Source organism: Rutilus rutilus, assembly GCF_951802725.1.
Source record: "Rutilus rutilus genome assembly, chromosome: 6".
NCBI lineage: Eukaryota > Metazoa > Chordata > Actinopteri > Cypriniformes > Leuciscidae > Rutilus > Rutilus rutilus.
In genome coordinates this window covers 10,095,757-10,114,497 of record NC_140214.1, presented here as the reverse complement: position 1 = coordinate 10,114,497, position 18,741 = coordinate 10,095,757, and the positions used below count along the sequence as shown (strand labels likewise).

General features: G+C 38.0%; 1 protein-coding gene across 3 annotated transcripts in view; it reads right to left on the bottom strand.

Annotated features, from left to right (window-relative positions):
- Positions 1–455: 455 nt before the first annotated feature.
- The window catches only part of cadm3 (cell adhesion molecule 3), a 62,778-nt gene continuing 44,492 nt past the window's right edge, over positions 456–18,741 (bottom strand). Inside the window, exons 4-12 of one of the 3 annotated variants that reach the window (XM_084412631.1) lie at positions 17,382–17,534; positions 16,148–16,285; positions 15,837–16,007; positions 15,133–15,223; positions 12,624–12,796; positions 11,974–12,357; positions 10,224–10,244; positions 4,566–4,691; positions 456–1,103 (exon numbers count right to left, since the gene is read on the bottom strand). In XM_084412631.1, coding sequence (XP_084268757.1) covers positions 985–1,103; positions 4,566–4,691; positions 10,224–10,244; positions 11,974–12,357; positions 12,624–12,796; positions 15,133–15,223; positions 15,837–16,007; positions 16,148–16,285; positions 17,382–17,534 — 1,376 coding nt within the window. In that variant the 3' untranslated portion in view covers positions 456–984. The remainder of the gene's footprint in view (positions 1,104–4,565; positions 4,692–10,223; positions 10,245–11,973; positions 12,358–12,623; positions 12,797–15,132; positions 15,224–15,836; positions 16,008–16,147; positions 16,286–17,381; positions 17,535–18,741) is intronic. The other 2 variants (XM_084412632.1, XM_084412633.1) reach the window with 2 other exon arrangements.

Sequence of the window (18,741 nt, the reverse complement as noted above, 5' to 3'; positions counted from 1 at the left end):
AATTCATACAAATATTACTGAAGTTTCATAACACCATGTTTTTTTTTTCTATAGTCCAGATATTTTTTTATCAACTCTGCATTTCCACGCATGTAAGAAAACCAGGCAGGCTCAGAGAGTATATACTGCAATATCAGACAGTGGGGTTAGAGAGAGAGAGAGAGAGAGAGAGAGAGAGAGAGAGAGAGAGAGAGAGAGAGAGAGGATATATTTACAGCACACTGAGTAAAAATGATGCTATATAATCATATATATATATGTATTTATAAATTTATATCAGGGGTCCCATACAATGATTGCATGGGCTGCTGTTTTTGCCTGGTTATTCTGCCTGTGTGTGTGTGTGTGTGTGTGTGTGTGCATGATGTAATGTGATATTGGGGTGATGAATATGATTCTGTGTGTGTCTGTCAGTGATATTGCAGTGTTTCTTGGTTTGATTCAATCTTGTCTTTAGTTTATAACCTTTTTGTTTGATGTGTGTTTGCATGCGTGCCTGTTACCAGTCTGTGTCTTTCAATGGTTTTGGGAGCAGACAGTGTGTCCTGAAAGTTCATGCATGCACATGTCACTGTGCAACATATCTGGACCGTTTGAAAGGAATCATGGGAGACGAGGGAAGTGTGGTCACTGTCATATTGCCTTTGATCATCTCTTTTTATTGTTTACGTCTCACTGTGTGTGTTTGCTCATGTGTCATTATGGTAATGAAGAAAGAGTGTGAGCGTGTGTGTGTGTGTGTGCGTGTGTGTGTGTGTGCGTGCGTGCGTGTGTGAAAATGAGCCCACGCGCCAGTGCACAACTCTCACTTTCCTGTCCTGTGTGTCGAAGCTTATTTGAGGTCCTTCAGTTCCAACAGGTCAACACTTTTTGTTTTGTTTTTTTTTCTTCACATATTTCCTCTCTCTTCTGCCATCGCCGTTTTCCCCATCAGGCTGAGTGAACTGAAGCGTGTGAAGGAAGAGGGTACGGAGGGATGGATCTCTAGATGAAGTACTCTTTCTTGTCATCCACCCCAGAGTGGCCCCCCTCAGCGTTAATGATGGCCGTGTCTGCATCGGGAGCATCATCAGAGCCTTTCGCCTCATGAGTCAGGTACGTTCCTGAGACACACAGAGAGAGAGAGACAGAAATCACAACTGTACTGTTTTCTTTGTTTTTGCTATCTGTATATCAACATTAATTGTATATCTTCAATAATTAGTTCATTTTATTTTACTGTTTTTTATTTTTAATTTCATTGTTTCATTATATAAAATTATATATTAAAAAAAATGTGTGTAAATTGATGGTTGAATATGAACATACACTACTGTTGAAAGAAATAAAATACATTTATTCAGCAAGGATGTATTAAATTGCTCAAAAATGACAGTAAAACATGTTTCTGCCTGTTCTCATCTGCATATATGCTCCCAAAATGTAACCATGTAGGCGGTCAAGGCAGAGATGGTGGGTCTCTCAAGCAAGAGAGGACAAATTGTTCTTGTTCCAGCATGCATCTGTTTTTTATGTATGTGTGTGTGTGTGTGTGTGTGTGTGTGTGTGTGTGTGTGTGTGTGTGGTTCTTGGAAACCAGTCCAGATAAGAGATCTGGATTTGTCTGAATCTGCTTCCAAGACATATTCTCATTAGAAGGTTGTTACACCACCTCTTGACAATGTATAAAAGCTGATGTGCAGAAAGTAAAACTGAAGAAGTTTTTGTGAACGGAGACTCTGTCTGTGTTCCTGACTCTTTCCGTGGACCCATGCATTCTTGAGTAAAAGGAGGGACTGAGAATATTTGTGTGGTGGCACAAAGAAATAGAGATTATCTAACAGTAATGTTACAAAAAATTACTTTATTAAACTATTTCAATAAATTCAGCTCTTTTGAACTTTCTATTCATCAGAGTTGATTGTTTTCACACAAATATTTAGCAGCACAACTGTTTAATAGGAAATCAACATATTATAATGATTTCTAAAGGAGCATGTGACAGTGATGCTGAAAATTCATCTTTGCATCATAGGAATAAGACAGTTATTTTATATTGTAATAATATTTCATTATATTGTAGTTTATACTGTATTTTTGTTTAAACAAATGCATCTTTGGTGAGCAGAAGAGAGCTTTTTTCAAAAACATAAAAAAAATCATACCGACCGAACATTTGAATGATAAATTAAATATAACAATGAAACAAAGTAGTATTTCCCAATTGAATAAAGATAATTTTTAACTAAAATTAATATTTTATTTAAAATACTTTAATTTAATTTAATTATTTTATTGTATTATATTAATTATTTTAGTAAACACTTAGAAAGGAAGAAATTTTGAAGATTGAGATTTACATGCTGCATTTACATGTCAAGATCCAATATTTTGATATTTTAGAAGCGGACAAAAGTGATGTCTGGCCTAAGAAAAAAATGACATCTATATGATGCTTTATTCGAATATTATTAGAAAATTATTAAAGATTTTGTAAGCATATTGTGTAGCTGTGCTTTGAGTCAGTTGTTTTATTTGTAACGCAATGAAAATTAGCAAATTGTGCATTGACATAATAGGCCAGGCTGTCATACAAAGAAATTATAAACGCATGCAAAAACAAGAAAGAACCAACAAAATATGAATAACTGATTATGTTGTAGTTAATCTATGCTTATCCTGTGAGCTTTTACTTTTTTCTATGCATGTTTTGTGCATAGTTAAATAAAACCTGTGGCAGCAGTTTGCCTTTTTTGACAAATAATTTAGTCAGATAAAATTATTAAACCAAGTTTAGTGTTTTGTTCTCCCCTAATATTTAATATATTTAAAAAATATAAAATATTTTCCTCATATTTTGATGGTTTAATCGAACTTGTAGGGTCATTAAAAACAAACATCACTTTCAGCCACTATTGTACATACGTGATTTTTTTAGTCTCATCTGTTTACATTCACTTAAGACACAACCAAATGTTCTTACATTAATACCTCACCCAAGTGTACGTATGATCCTTCAATGCGCAGCTGCATTTAATCCTTGTTCAGCATTTTTTTTCCTGGCTCAGAAACCAGGCTGTTTTCCCTAAATGTATAGTTTCTGACAGCTTTTCTAGATATATACTCTGTAAGTCATAGATAGATACAGAGGGAAAGTAGCAGCACAGCTCAAACACTGATCTGTTTACAGTGTCCCTCTGCGTACACACACTCACACAGTCTGTCAGCCTCTGTCAGTTGCTTCTTGCACTCTGCAAAATAGCTGTTTCTAAGAAGACATAAGATAGAACAGAATTTTTCTTGCTATTTTGAAATAAAAGAAACCAAAGTACTATGCAGACATCACTCTTTTAGAACTCCTTCCCCAGTCCACCTTAACCAATAGACTATAAAAATATTGAGTCACAGTTTTGATGTCAGAGCTACCAGAACTAGAGTTAAGCTGCGTTCACACTACCAGTAACACGCAGCGACAAAGCCGCACAATCCCATTCATTTCAAAGCAGAGCTGGCGATTTCCGGAGACAGGATGTAGGCATGTCTGACGCCGTAAAAAAGTTGAGATATGTTTGACTTTACGCAAATGAAGAGCGGCTTTCGTGAGCGACAACCAATAGGAGTAAAGTCAGTGGAGCGCACATGATCCGTTGCTATATATTTAAAATTAAATGAATGCATTCAACTTTGTTGTTACAATGAAAATCAACACCTGTCTTGTTTTTTTTTTGTAGGCTGGGAACAAGAATAAACATAAAAGGTGACATTTTGTCAACAATGTAATATTTTAACATGCAATACTTTTTATTCCTGTGAATGTAATTCCTGCATTGAAAAGTAAGAGTACTCACACAATTTCCAATGCAAAGTACCTACAGTAATGTGTTACCTTTTAAAAGTAACATTCTTCAACACTTTATCAGCACATTAACATACTTCCACCTACACAGACATAATAAAGGTCATTAAAATAAAGCTAAAATACAATTCTAAAGGTCAGAGAGAGGAAAATGTTTAAGTATTTGCTGCAAGAAACCTCAAACCTTGACTATAATAAATAATACTTTAAATGTACACTATGTATTTTTTTTTTGTTCAAAATGTAAATTTAAATAACAAGTCAATACATCATCGAACTTTCTTCCAAAATGTGTTTTTTTCTTACCCTGATTCATTATGGTAAGTCCATTATAATCGTTTATATTTTAGACCTTTGACGAATTTGCGGCATACGTCAAGCTGTTCATTCATTTTCATTTTTCTTTTTTTTTCTAGGTTCACCATTGCGGTGAGACATGTGGTTCATTTACAAGTATAATGTCCCAGTCAACAATGAGATCTTGGGTCAAGTGTCTAGATGCTTAAATTCAAGACAAAATCTATTAAAAAAAAAGAAAAAAAAGCTGCTGATGGGGCAGGATGCTGCAAAGCCCTCCGTCAGGAATTCGACCACAGTTCCTGAAGGTTATAATCCCTTCAGATGTGTGTGTGTGTGCGATCTCTTTGTGTCTGATTAGATCTGTGCATGTGTGTGAAAGGGAGCGAGGGATTTCTTTGTCTGATTAGGGTGGTGTGTGAGTGTGCAGTACCTTTGTGTCTGATGAGGTATCTGCCGAGGACGATGAGGAGACAAAGCATGATGAAGACAATGACAGCAACCACTCCACCAATCACAGCATGGTCTACTCCTGAGGAGGTGGACATCGCTGTGGGGTCTGAGAAACGAACAGAGACAGGTAGATCGTCAAAGCCGTGCAGAGAGGACAATCAGAATGACAACAGATGTCTTAACAATACAGACCAGGCGAAATCAGAGAAGAGTTTGTGAGAGACTCAAAAGACTGAAAAACATACAACACTTATTTGACCCCACCTCATCTTTACATTCACAGCGGAGGTCATGCATGTACAGTAATGCTGGGAATCTTCACTGATTTTGATTCAGGAAGTCACAATGCGATTACAAAATGGTCCCCTAAGCAATGGCATTAAAGCTGCACATATTTTGAAATATAACAAAAAGCCTAGTGATTCACTTAGTCCTTTTTTGAAGTACAGAGGCTGTACAATGGATGGAAATGTGCAATATGAAATTGGAAGGTTATGTTCTTAGAATACTTAAATTTAAATGCAACAAAACGACTTGAATTACTGGTGGAAATTTGTGCTAAAACTATTCAGGTTGATGTCAATTTTCATCTGGTTTTGAGAAAAGTTTGCACACTTGAATGAAAGTGAAGCCAGATTATTCACGACAACCCCACTTACAAAAATACAACCCCTCTGATAATACTGCACATACTTTTTGAAACTATATTACTATATATTTAAAATATTATTTTTTTTCAACTACAGATTCTATCTGAGAAAGAGTCACAATGTGTCTTTAATTTTTTTCAACCAGCTCTAATAACACTTATCTTAGGAAACAATTTCAAGCAATTTTTCCTCTTTAATAGAGCCCTTGACATTTTCAAGCAGTCTGAACTAAAATAGGGTCTGAAATGAAAAGTACAATTTAATAAGCTGTTTTCTATTTTTATTTACTTTAAAACGTAAAATGTATTCCTGTGATGACAAAGTTGCTGATTTGCTGCTCAGTCAATTATTATAATCAATGTTGAAACACTTGAGCTGCTTCATATTTTAGTGGAAACACTGATAATTTTTTTCAGGATTCATTCATGAATAGAAAGTTCAAAAGACCAGAATTTATTTGAAATGTTTTTTTTTTTTAACAATATAAATGTCTTTGATGTTACTTTTGATCAATGTAATGTCCTTGTTGAATAGCATTTCTTTAAAAAAAATTACTGACCCCAAACTTTTAAATGGTAATTTATGAAAAAATGTGCGATAAAATCTGTAGAGTATTTGTAATGGGCTGTCAAGTTACTACAGTGTTATTTTCCATCTACCGTGAAGCCCCACGAGCCACTGACCTCTGTTTGAAAGGAAACACATGAATAATCAAAAGCAAGATTTCAGCAAAGAGTCTATCGTAAGCTTCAGTGACTTTGCCTGGACTCAGAGAGCGCGAACGACATCCATCACTCCCACCCACGGCACGATCTCTGTCTCCTTCTCAAACAATACTCCATCAAAACAAGACAAGTTAACAGTCACCCTGACGCTTCCACGCTTTAGGTAAAGAAAAAAAGGAGGGCGATAGATGAGAGCAGAGAGGATGAAGGAGGACGAACAGAGTGAGTGCTGAGTGACACAACAAGAAGCCCTGAGAGCGACAGAGAGAGAGAGAGAGAGAGAGAGAGAGAGAGAGAGAGAGAGAGAGAGAGAGAAACAGATAGAAACCAAAGAGGTAGAGAGAAAGAAATAATAGGGAAAAAAAACACAGAAAAAGTACAGGAAAAGACAGAAAACACTGAAGATATATTGGGCCCTATCTTGCACCCAGCGCAATTGACTTTGTACACCGACGCATGTATCATCCATATTTTGCACCCGCGCACAGCGGACTTTTCCCTCCACAGACGCACGTCGGTTAACTAAGAAATACACTTGCGCTCCCGGGGCGGTTCAGCGCAAAGAGGAGGCGTGTTCCAGCGCAAACGTTCCCTCATGCTATTTTACAGGTTTAGAAAACAATTCCGCCACTGACCGAAAAAAACTAGTTTAAAGTCAGTGGCGCGTTGCGCATGTTATTATATGCTATTTTAAGGGCGCATGCTTGGCCATAATCAATGTAGCGTGTGCACAACGCGCATACACTTCGATTCTCTCATCTACACAGAAGCAGCAGTTTTAATTTTTGCAAATCATATATTATTACGATAGATAGATAGATAGATAGATAGATAGATAGATAGATAGATAGATAGATAGATAGATAGATTGATAGATAGATAGATATGGATAGACAGACAGTTTATTATAAAAGCATACATCTAGCTTACACATTTACCCAAATTATCATACGCCTGTTTAACCGAAGTTAATTTGGGTGTTTCTCCATCCCCAACGTCACTTCTCTGTGTTTTACGGCCCTGACGAGAACGTCGGTCTCCTCGGCCGTGAACGCTCCTGGCGTGTGCCTGGCAAATCCGCCGTTATAATAGGAATCCACTATAGAACAAGCGCGCCTGTTCTTAAAGGGAATGTGAGATGACGCTCTGATTGGTTTATTTCACGTTACGCCCAAACCACACCTATGAATAATGAAGCTACTTCAGACCAACCCATTTTAGATTTGCATCGGGCGCAAGAGTCATTTTTCCCGCCGGTATAATAGCAACAGCGCCCCAACGAGACCCGCCCACAAAGTTACTTGCGTTTCGCGCTTGATACTTGCGTTTCAGATCGTTAAAATAGGGCCCAATGTCTTTTAAAGGGGTCATCACTGGAGTTAAATAGCTGTGCTTAATATTATAAATTAGGGATGCACTGATAATATGAAAATACCATTAAGATAATTATTGGCTGATATTAATACGTAAAAAGTATCACATTCAAAACTAAAATCAATAATTTTACAATAATTCTGCTACAAGTGAATTTAGGCATCACAACATTATAATGTTCAGTATAAAAAAAGTGGATATTCATTTGGAGATTTGGTCAAGATTACATTTAACAGTGATATTAAATGATTAGCGTTTTTAAAGATGATCTTTAAGTGAGTATTAGATGATTGCAAAGGTAATCTAAATGTAAATATACAGGACACTGATGCAAAGTGATAAAATCATTACAAGGTGGCTTATATTTGTGCATCCAAACACACTGACAAACATAGCAAGTCACGTCTTTTTAAAAGTTTTTCAGGTCTTTATAGCTATTTAAAGGCATTTTCATACTAGAGCTTTTGGTGAGGATCACCATCAAGCTATTTGACATCAGACTTCAGTTCATTTCATTAGTGTTTTTCTGAACTCGAGTCTACGCCAAAGAATCATATTTAAGGCTCTTTGAAAATGGCGGTCCAGATACTGTTCACTGATCTGCTGTTGATGATGATTTGCTTCTAATTTATTACTTATCGCTGTTTTTCTCAGTAAAAAAAAAAAAAACTGACTTCAACGAGCATCTAGCATTCTTTGCATCTTTTGCGAAATACACATTCATTAATTTAGACAGTAAATGTTTATTAAAAATTGGGTAACACTATTTAAAATTGGGTTAACTACATGTCAGCTAACTCTAACCCTAACACCTTACCGTAACCTAGTACCTTACCCTAACCTAAGGGTCTACTACGGTCTACAAATACTCTAATGGGAGTAGTAGTTGCAAAGTTACTTATAGTTAGTAGAGTATCTAAAGTGGACCATCGAAATTAAGTGTAACCAAAAACTGAAAAAACAATGTTTTCAATATGTGGTGCCTCCTCGTCCCAAGTCGTTATCTAGCTATAATGCTGTTGCTGTTATTGCTGTTAACCTCTTATGGCGCTTTTCCACTGCATGGTGCTTGACTCGTTTTTCCACTGCAGTTTAGTACCGCTTCAAAGTGGGTGGGATTATAGACTGATCGTTACAGTTGCGCCGCCTCTACTACCGTGGTATCGTAAACGCGACACAAACAAACGCACAACACAGGAACAATGGAGCATATCGATGGAATGATGTTCTTGATTCTCGGCATCGGCAAGTGGATGTTTTTCACTGCAAGACGAAGAAGTTTTTGTACTTGTATTGTCACATTTTTTGTATTGGTACGGCTCGCTTGGAACCTCAACCGAGGTGGTACTAAACAAAAGTCCCAGGTACTAGGTACCGTACACAGTGGAAAACCCCCAAAAGTGAGCTGTACCGAGCCGTACCATGCAGTGGAAAAGCGTCATTAGTCTGGGGTAAAAAAAAGCCAATTTGGATAATATCCATCTTGCAAGTTAATCATGATGGGGGTCTTTTATGTCGGCAAAATTAAAGGTGCATTGCGCAACATTTCATGTTAAAAATACCCGTTTTTCTAACCCATACATGCTTAAACAATTGCCTGATGGGCTGAATGAGCCCTTCTATGATCACTGCGATTGCCTCTATAATCCTGTACAGTAAAATAAATAAGAGGGATTCGGGTCGGAATCGACTGGGCGTGATGTCATGCGCGTTCACGCTCACCTGGCTATGTCTGGCAGGTTTGTGTATTCGCCGCCATTATCCGCATCAGCAAAGACAACTTAAGCGACTTTTGCAAAAGTAGAAGATGGATTCAACGAGACCGGCTTCTAGTTCATCCCAAACCCCAACGTAACCGCGTGCACAACTCTGGTTGCAGTTTCGCGTGTCGCCAGAAGGGGGCATAGTTCTGCAAAAACTCAGAGACTTGCGCAATGCACCTTTAATATATAATGCTGAAAATGAAACCTCTTATAAAATGCTCATTTTTCATGGCAAACTCCAAATATAGCTTTTTCTAAACTGTTATGGCAAACATGTTGAAGATTAGCAGCAAGGCAATCAATTTATTATGTGATAAACAGTTTGATTCGACACAAAAATAGCTTATTCAGGGCATTAAGGCATCTCCTTTGATATCCATACAAATAGATCAGTCTCTGGCCCCCCCGTTGGGTTCCCACGGTGTTGCACATTTTTGAATAGAGATTGTAGTCCCCCCTGGAGTAGGGTCTCTGCGTGATGCAATGATGTGGATGATGCAAATGTACTACGGTTTAAATTAGCACAAAGTGGGGCAGAATTAAACTTGCGGCATGCAAATTGACATAAATCTGCATTCCTTATCAGTCAGGGTCTGAAAATGTCCAGATTGATGACATGGGAAGATGCACGCAGGTTCAACTGAATCACTGCTTATGCTTTGACTCAAGTTTGGCTTCTTCCACCAGGCTACAGATGGCTGGACCTCCCTGTAGCAAAAACTGAGTTGCATCAGTAATAAATCTCATTCATTTTTCTAAGCGAGATTGTTTTCAAATTGGCTGAAAATGCAATTTTTGGCATCAACCTAATTCAGTATTAAGCTTTCAATGAACCAACAAATTTGCACTGATATTAATAGTTTTCCATGTAATATCAAATGTTTTGCTTTCGTGAACAACGTTCCTGCTCCATTACCTATGTTCATAATGACAGAGCAATTCACCAGAGAGTTGTAGCTAAAAAAAAACACCCAGATCCATCATAAATTGAGACAAACAGGCTGATGAAAGAGAGACAGAGGAGAAAAAAAGGGACAGAGATTCATTCAAAGATCCCCCAAAAAAAAAAGAAAAAAGGAGGAAAAGAAAGAAAAAGACAGAAAGTTAGAGAGAGAGGTGACAATACCTGCAGCGTTTACTCCGGCTTCTTCTCAAGAGGATGAAGGGATGAATGGATGGGTGGATGGATGAGTGGATGGATGGATGGATGGATGGATGAGGACCACATGAGTGGAGGCACGAGATGTGATGCAAGAGAAGGAACAAAGAGAAACGATCAAGAAAAAGTGTGCAAGCGTGCGTGCGTGTGCGTCTGTGTGAACTCACTGAACACTATCAAAAAAATAAGTATCTCGGAAGAGTATTAAAGAGGATTTCACATAGCGAAATAATAAAATAATTGAAGCGAGCGTTTGCTGGAGGGAAGGTATTGTGTCAGATTGTGTTTCTAGATAATCAGAGGCTTTGCCGTGAGATGTGCCTGGTTAAATCCTGCATTACAGTCAAAGCTGACAGCAGATGCTGCTCAACATGCTTCTGTGATACTGCACTGGAGATCTCAATATACATCTCTCTTTTTCACACGCACAAACACAACCTGCTCGATTATATTGTGACACATTCAAGCTGTTCCACCCAGGGAGGGCACTTTGGTCATTTTGTCTACACAGGTACGTGAAAGATGCATGATGGGGTCTACATATCTGTGCTTTATTTTTTTTAGAAAATTGTTAGTCCATAAACATGTACATTACTTTACATGTATTTTTGTAATATACATTGCATTTTTGATGATTAATCAATTTATGACACACTTTTATGCTACTTTCATGGTGTTTTTTTTGTCATTAATGAAGCTTGACAGCCAGAGTTCTCATTCACATGAATTATATTCACTTAAACATTCACCTTTTCTGTTCCATGCATGAAAGAAATACGTCATATGGGTTTGGATCAACATGAGGATGAGTAAATGAAAAGAAAAAAAAAGTTACATTTTTGGTGGACTATCCCTTTCATTAGACACACTCAATCATGTTCCTTAAGTTTCCTTAAGTGATAACCATTTTTTAATACAATGTTGGCAAAAAAAAAAAAAAATTAGTAAGATTATTTAATGTTTTTTTTAAAGAAGTCTCTTATGCTTACAAAGGCTGCATTTATTTGATAAAAAAATCCAGTAAATATAGTAATATTGTGAAATATCAATACAATTTAAAATAACTTTTTTATTTGAATATATTTTAAAATATAATTTAATCCTGTGATGTCAAAGCTGAATTTTCAGCATGATTACTCCAGTCTTCAGTGTCACACGATCCTTCAGAAATCATACTAATACGCTGATTTGCTGCTCAAGAAAAATTTCTTACAGTTGTGCTGCTTAATATTTTTGTGGAAACCGTGATCCATTTTTTTCAGGATTGTTTTGGTGAATAGACAATGAAAAGGTAAAAGTCTTTACTGTCACTTTTGATCAATTTATTGTAGACTTGCTGATTAAAAGTATTTGTTTATTATTTACAGACCCCAAACATTTGACCAGTAAAGTATGCAAAATTTATTTTAATTACATTAAATATTATTATTAATATTATTATATTAGATATATAGGAAAAAAATAATAATAAATCAGCCCCTTTTATCTCACCTGTGTATAGATTTTGACTGGTGTAAAATGTTTTGAAGTTTAAATGTCAAGGCAATTATTGTGTTGTCATGATCGATCATTGCTGTCTCTTCTCAGTGCACTCAGGTAATCATGCCCGCCCCAAACCCCTCCCACACGCACACAGAGAAACCAGTAACTGTGATCAGTGGCACTGCAGTGGAATGTTAAAATGTGGTTAGGTTTGAGTGTGTGTACAATGGATTACCTGTAAAGGTGTGCACTCCATTCAGCCGAGAAACAGATGATGGAGTGGCAGGAGGTGAGGAGGAGGGGGAGGAGGGGGAGGAGGGGGAGGAGGGAGGGGCACGAGCAGACTGAAGAGTGAGATCTGGGAAGAGAGCGTTGGAAAGAGAGGTGGTGGGAACTTCAGGAGACGGAGGGAGAGTGGGAGGAGCAGAAGGAGGGCGAGTCGAGGAGATTGGAAGAGTGGATGTGGGGACGGTAGTGGAAGACGACGAAGAGGAGGGAGGAGGAAGAGTTTCGCCTTCAGTAGAGGGTGAAAGGGAAGTTTGAGGAGGAGGAGATGTGGGAGAAACAGAGGATGAAGGGAGAGTAAAGGTGGGAATAAGGAAGTCTGAATCTCCCTGGTCTTGGAAGATGAAGGAAAAGAAGAAAAATATGACAACAGAAAACAATGGATGGAGAAAGGGATGGTGGATGAGAGGGAAAATGAAAGAGGAAATAAAGAGTGAGTCATGCAAAAAGAGAAACAAAAGAAAGGAAAGTAAATTCAGAAAAAAGAGACGAGAACGTAAACGTAAAACAGCATAATAAATGACGTCAACATAAATGATGACGAAAACACCTCTTCTTTCCATTCCTCCCTTCTCGTCGTTCGTCTCTCTCATTAATTACCTTGTACCAGGAGAGTGTGCGATACATCCCCCATGCCGATCCCGTTATCAGCCTGGCACTCATAAATGCCATTATCCGTTTTGTTGAGTGATTCGAAGCGCAGGAACGCACCATCCACCTTCGCCAGCGGGGGGAGCTCTCCGTCTTTCCTCCGCCACACAAATGCAGTCGGTCTGAGAGAGAGAGAGAGGGAGAGAGAGAGAGATTACATTACAAAACAGACCACATAAACAGCGTTTTGAAATTTCACATCAAAAGAAAAGCAGAAAGAGTCGTTTAATTGAGCAGATTGAAGGGTTTTGCAATTTGGCACACTATCAAACGAGCTGAGGAGCAAAGAGGGATGCACTGGAGAGAGTCCCGAACACAGCGAAGCTGAGTCACATGTCAAGTGAAATGAACCAGTTAATCAGAGGGGAAAGAACACCATGGGTGCTTCTTATTTCTTAAATGTGCATCCTCGTTTCCTTGCCTCACGTCTCAGCTCCACCCCTTTAGGATGCAAGGGAAGGATACTCCTTTGTATCCTCGCTCATCATGACATGCATGGGCTGGAGGACGGAGGAGCGAGGAAATGAGGAAGCACCCCATGTAGCCAAACCACCTGACCTGAAGGGTCATATGACACAAACAGAAAAGTTAACTCCTAGAAACAGCTGCTATCGTTTAACTCAGTCAGGATTAGAATTTAATTTATGGGTGGGCTACTACAAGCGTGGCGGGATTTGGGACAGGGCCAATGTTTGTGTTCAAATAAGTTTCCTGAATACTCTCCCTGTTTTCAATTGGTTTACCAAACAGATAGCCCCGCCCCAAAGTCCCGCCATTGGTTGAGCCAATGTTGCTGTGTTGTGCTGGTCTGGTTGATACTCAAACAAACAGAGAAAAGTTTTGACTGCGACACACAGCCACAGTGTTCACACTTCCTGGGGAAGTCAACCTACTGCTGGGATAAAAGAAAGTATTTTAGCATCAAAAAATTACACGCTTCACCTCTAAAATCCCCTCATATGCTAAACTAACTGTGGCTTTTTTTCTGCGAGTCCAAATCAGCGTGACTGTGTGTGTTACAGGGATTTAGAGAATTATGATGAGGACATAGGCAAATCATTATTTGAGCGCATGAATAAACCAAATAATATCATTTTGATTGATGTTGATAGAATTGTGCTGTAATGACTAAACGAATACATTAGTCTACTCTTTTTCTAGCTCTGGCATGAGATATGTTACTTGCAATACAGTAAGACAACAAAACTAGCAAGGATATGATGTATTAGAGGTAGCGTTTCACACAGAAACTGGATAATATATGATAGTGACACACACAGCTGTTCAAAAGTTTGGGGTCAGTTCTGCTCACCAAGGATTGATTAAAAATGCATTAAAAACAGTAATATTGTGAAATTTCATTACTATTTAAAAGTGAACTGAAGTAAAGGCCAAGTATGGCAACCCATACTCGAAATGTCTTTACTGTATCTTTTGATCAATTTAATAGATCCTTGCTAAACAAAAGCATTCATTTATTTTTAAAACTTCTCACTGGCCCCAAATGTCTGTGTAGCGTCAGTGTGTATACAGTATATATGTATCTGTGTGTGTTTTCCTGGTAAACCCTACATTGTGGGGATGTTTTCTAAAAGTTTTCTGTGATGGGTAGGTTTAGGGTATGGGATAGAATATACAAAACAGTTTGTATAGTATAAAAATAATTTTGTCTATAGAGAGTCCCCATAAAACATGGAAATCCAACGTGTGTGTGTGTGTGTGTGTGTGTGTGTGTGTGTGTGTGTGTGTGTGTGTGTGTGTGTGTGTCTGTGCAGCAAAAAGATCAAAAGATCATTAGGGACCCTGTAAGTGCCACCTCTGATACTACGGTATCTTCTTCAGATACAACCCCCCTATTTGTGCTCCCATTCCAGTAAGGAAGAGATAGAGAGTAAAAGCAAATGGGAAAATGCGACAGAAAAACACTATGGGATGTCTAAATGGGGTTGAATAGCTCTCAGTGTGGGACTAATGGATGTCAGAAGCCATAATGAGTTGTAATGCGATCCTGCACCAGTAGAGGGTGATATTCAATTACATTAACTTCAATTTCCAGGGAGAAATATTTATGTGATATATAACCAAGGCTTAAGTAGCTAAAATGTAATAAATATATCTGAAATAATAATGTTTCATCCGTTAGCTCCCGAAAGGGAGTTGTTGAACTGACTGAGATCATAGAGGATCTGCTTTTAAAACAACCCTATGTAAGGATGTCTCTGATCCCTCTTTCTGTCTTCTATCTGTATCTCATGTAACATCAAGGAAAATATCTCTATAATACTGTCAAACAGAACTCTGTGTTTTTGTGTGTGTAAAAGAGAGAAAGGAGATCAATAGGCTGACCATTTTTAGCTTCATACATAAAACATGAATGTCAAGGATGGAAATGAGAGAGTGCGTGTGTGTGTGTGTGTGTGTGTGTGTGTGTGTGTGTGTGTGTGTGTGTGTGTCTTACTCTGGATTTCCATTCGCCACACACTGCAGGTAAAACTTCTCTCCTTCTCTGGGCAGGTCACTCTCAGGCTGAATTGACACGCTAGGAGAAACTGAGAAAAAGCACAAATGCATTTCTAAATAATAAGCCAGACATCAACACCAAAACAGCTGTTTCAGATTTTCAGTTTTGTGTTATAAATATAATAAAAACAGTGATATATTATAACACGTTTTTCTGAGGCTCAAACAAGTAGATGATGCCAGCAATGTCAAGGTCATGCGGGTTTGATTCACAGGGAATGCATGAACTGATCAAATGTATTACTTTGAATGCAATGTACAAAGAGCCATTAAGGATAGCCAGGAAAAGCTTCTATATAGAAATAAGTAATGGTGAAAAACAGTTGTGATGTGTGAACCCACATCGGTTTAATTTTATTTCAAAGCGGCACATTGTGACATTGTAATTGTGGGTTGTTTACAGCTGGCATGCACAGTATTTACAATGTATGCATCAAATCCTAAATGCTCCCATTAAAATCAAACAGTCTATGCTGAAAGCACCTGTCTGTTATGTTATATCATCTTGTGATATAAACTTTATTGGCAGAACTTCTGCTGATTGACATTTCTAAAATCACACAGTAGAATAGCGTCATACCGTTCAGCTCTACACAACAGCTATGTGAAATAAGCCTTCTGGCTTTTGTATGTGTGTCTTACACAAGACGCTGAGGGGCTGTTCTGTCTTCTTGTCTCCATTGGCAATGGACGGGTGATCCACCGCACAGGCGATCAGAGCATTGTTATCATTCCTTGTAACAGTGAAGATGAGCTCGCTGGTTACTGTGTAGGTTGGTTCTTCAGGGTTGGACTCCACAACATCAGGACGCCCTACACATACACAAACACAAATTAAACACTGTAATTACTGAACAACAACCTTTTGAGTTCAAAGTGGATTTTTGACCTGACTGTGTGTGTGTGTGTGTGTGTGTGTGTGTGTGTGTGTGTGTGTGTGTGTGTGTGTTTACCCGGTTTCTCCTCTTGATTAAGGTACCAGTGTAGTTTAGCAGGAGGTTTGCTGCCTGAACTCGTGCAGGTAAGAGTAACCGTGCTGCCCTCCTGAACAGCATCTTCAAAACCTGTTATCACCGGCTTACCTGGAACACCTGTGAGAGAAAAACAGAGATGTGAAGTAAATACATAACATTTCCAGGTGCAATTTGGCAAAGGGGCTAGATTCTGGCTAGATAAGGATCTAAATTCTGGCTTAAAATGTAAATAAAATGAAAAGAGTTCTGCTCCCTAAGTAGCAGCTCACTATAACAACAACTAGCTACTTGTTATTAGGCCTTCATGGAATTTGCACCAAATTAATTCTGCTCTGTAGATTTCTGCAGAATTCAAATGTCCATCATTCACAAACCCCGCCAATTGCATGTTTTTTGTAAAAACTTTTATAATGTTTTTAGCTGCCAAAAAGAGTACAATACTCTCAACTCCATTTAACACATTTGACCATATTTAAATAAATTATGCAGATTTTCTCCCCAAAACCAGTGCAGAAAATGTGGAGCAGTGTGCAGGTTCCGCGTGGACCTGGTCACATCAAACATGCTTACCATGAGCGCCTGGTGCTTTTCAAAAGAGGTGAAGCACAGATGTCAGTTATCAATGACAACACGTGTATCTGGATATTTAATGATTTTGGTGTGCAACATGGCAGTTGCTAGCAAATATCAAACTTCTACTACTTCGCAGTGTGACCTGTCAATCTGAATTGAATGTGAATTTAAAAAAATGATCAAGCCTGCAACATTATGGCTACAAAACGTTGAGTTGTCTCAAGGGTATACATGGAAAAACAAACATACATCATGACCAGGGCAGACTGACTGGGTTAGATGGATGAAGTTGTCTGTGTTGGATTGAATCACAACGATGTTTTAATTTTCGAATGGTTTCAGTTGCATCACCATTTCAATGATTGGCCATTTGTGGCTAAGATCACTTTGAGAGCTCTTTTAATCATCTAATAGAAAAGCCATGCTTTCAGATGGGACAAAAATACATTAATTGAAAGGCCATTGTCCTTTAAACAAACCAATATTTTCCTCATGCTAAAGTTACCCATGATAGTCTCAGACTTTTAGTGAAATACATGAAGAGCGATGAGGAATATGCTACATATATCAATAATTCTACTGATTCATACCACCCTGACTGAAAATGAACATACACACACACACACACACACACACATACCTAGTACAGTAACTGTGGCTCGTGCGGTCCGTACAGGCATGGTGAAAATGGAACAGGTGTACTCTCCATCATCTGACAGCTGAACCTCTGCGATGGTGATTATCAGCTCTGTAGCCGTGGACTTTACCAACTGGATACGGTTATCTCTCAATGCTGAGAAAGACAGAGCAGATAAGAGAAACACATACACTACATAGGTGCCATATTCTGGAATTTGTAGCATTTTATTTTCCCCCCTGAAGTCCGCTGATAACGTTAGTCAAAACCATTGTGATTTAGCTTTCTACCATCTCTCTAACTCTTCCATGTTCACCTTTATCAAACTCAAACTTGTTACATTTTTTGTAGTTCAAAAAAAAAAACCACAATGTGTACAATCCTGATCTACACTACATTCATATGACTTTGAAATCCATTTACAATAAGATTTTTTTTTTTTAGTATATGTGTTAGAATGTCTTAGAATGAGATGTGTATGTAACATCATACTGAGTGCGCAATATTGTCTGATCTGAATATGCTTACTCTTTCCTCATCTAGCGAACCATGTGACGTTCACTATGTAGTGAACAGTGAACGAGTCAGCAGTTTTGGATACAGTGTACTGTATGCATGAATGCATAAAATGCCTCTGTTCTCTTACAGATCTTGTGAGTTCAGCACCACAGCGAGATGACAGACAAGAGTACAGGCAAAGTTTCCAGTTTTCTGTTCTCTCTTTCCACTGACAGCTACTCTCTGTTGTTGTATGAGAAAGTCTCTTGGCATCATGCTGATGCTGACATTACTACTACAGCAAACCATGAAGATACACTGGATATTGACTACACAGATTTCACCATGCAAAATGACAGTGCAGACTTACAGTCCTCAGATTAGATTTGTGAGCAAGCAAGCTTAGGAAATAAAACAAGCTGTACATTTAGGAATTCTATATGTAAATGACCTGTGTTTTAATTGGCTAGTACTGTTCATCAGAGTAAGCAGAGTGGCTGAATACTGAATATATATATTTATATGTGGACAGGTTGGGCTGTCATAATCATGATTTTGACATTGATCTACACTTGTCTTTCTCTTTTATGCAATGATAAAAAAAAAAATTGAATTAGCTTTTATTTTTATATAGTCAGTTTTTTATTTTAACTTTAGTTTAAGTTTTACTTATTTATGAAATTATTATTAAGCAAAAATACTGATGACTCATCCTGCACTACACAGATTTTTGCCCAATCAAGTGTTCTGTAGAATGAAAAAGTCCCCCCCACTCCCACCACTGGTTGGTCTGATCAAACAGGCTGGCAATGATTGAGAAAACCTGTTTGAGAAGTTATTATTTTTGCTAATGGTGCAGAAATTA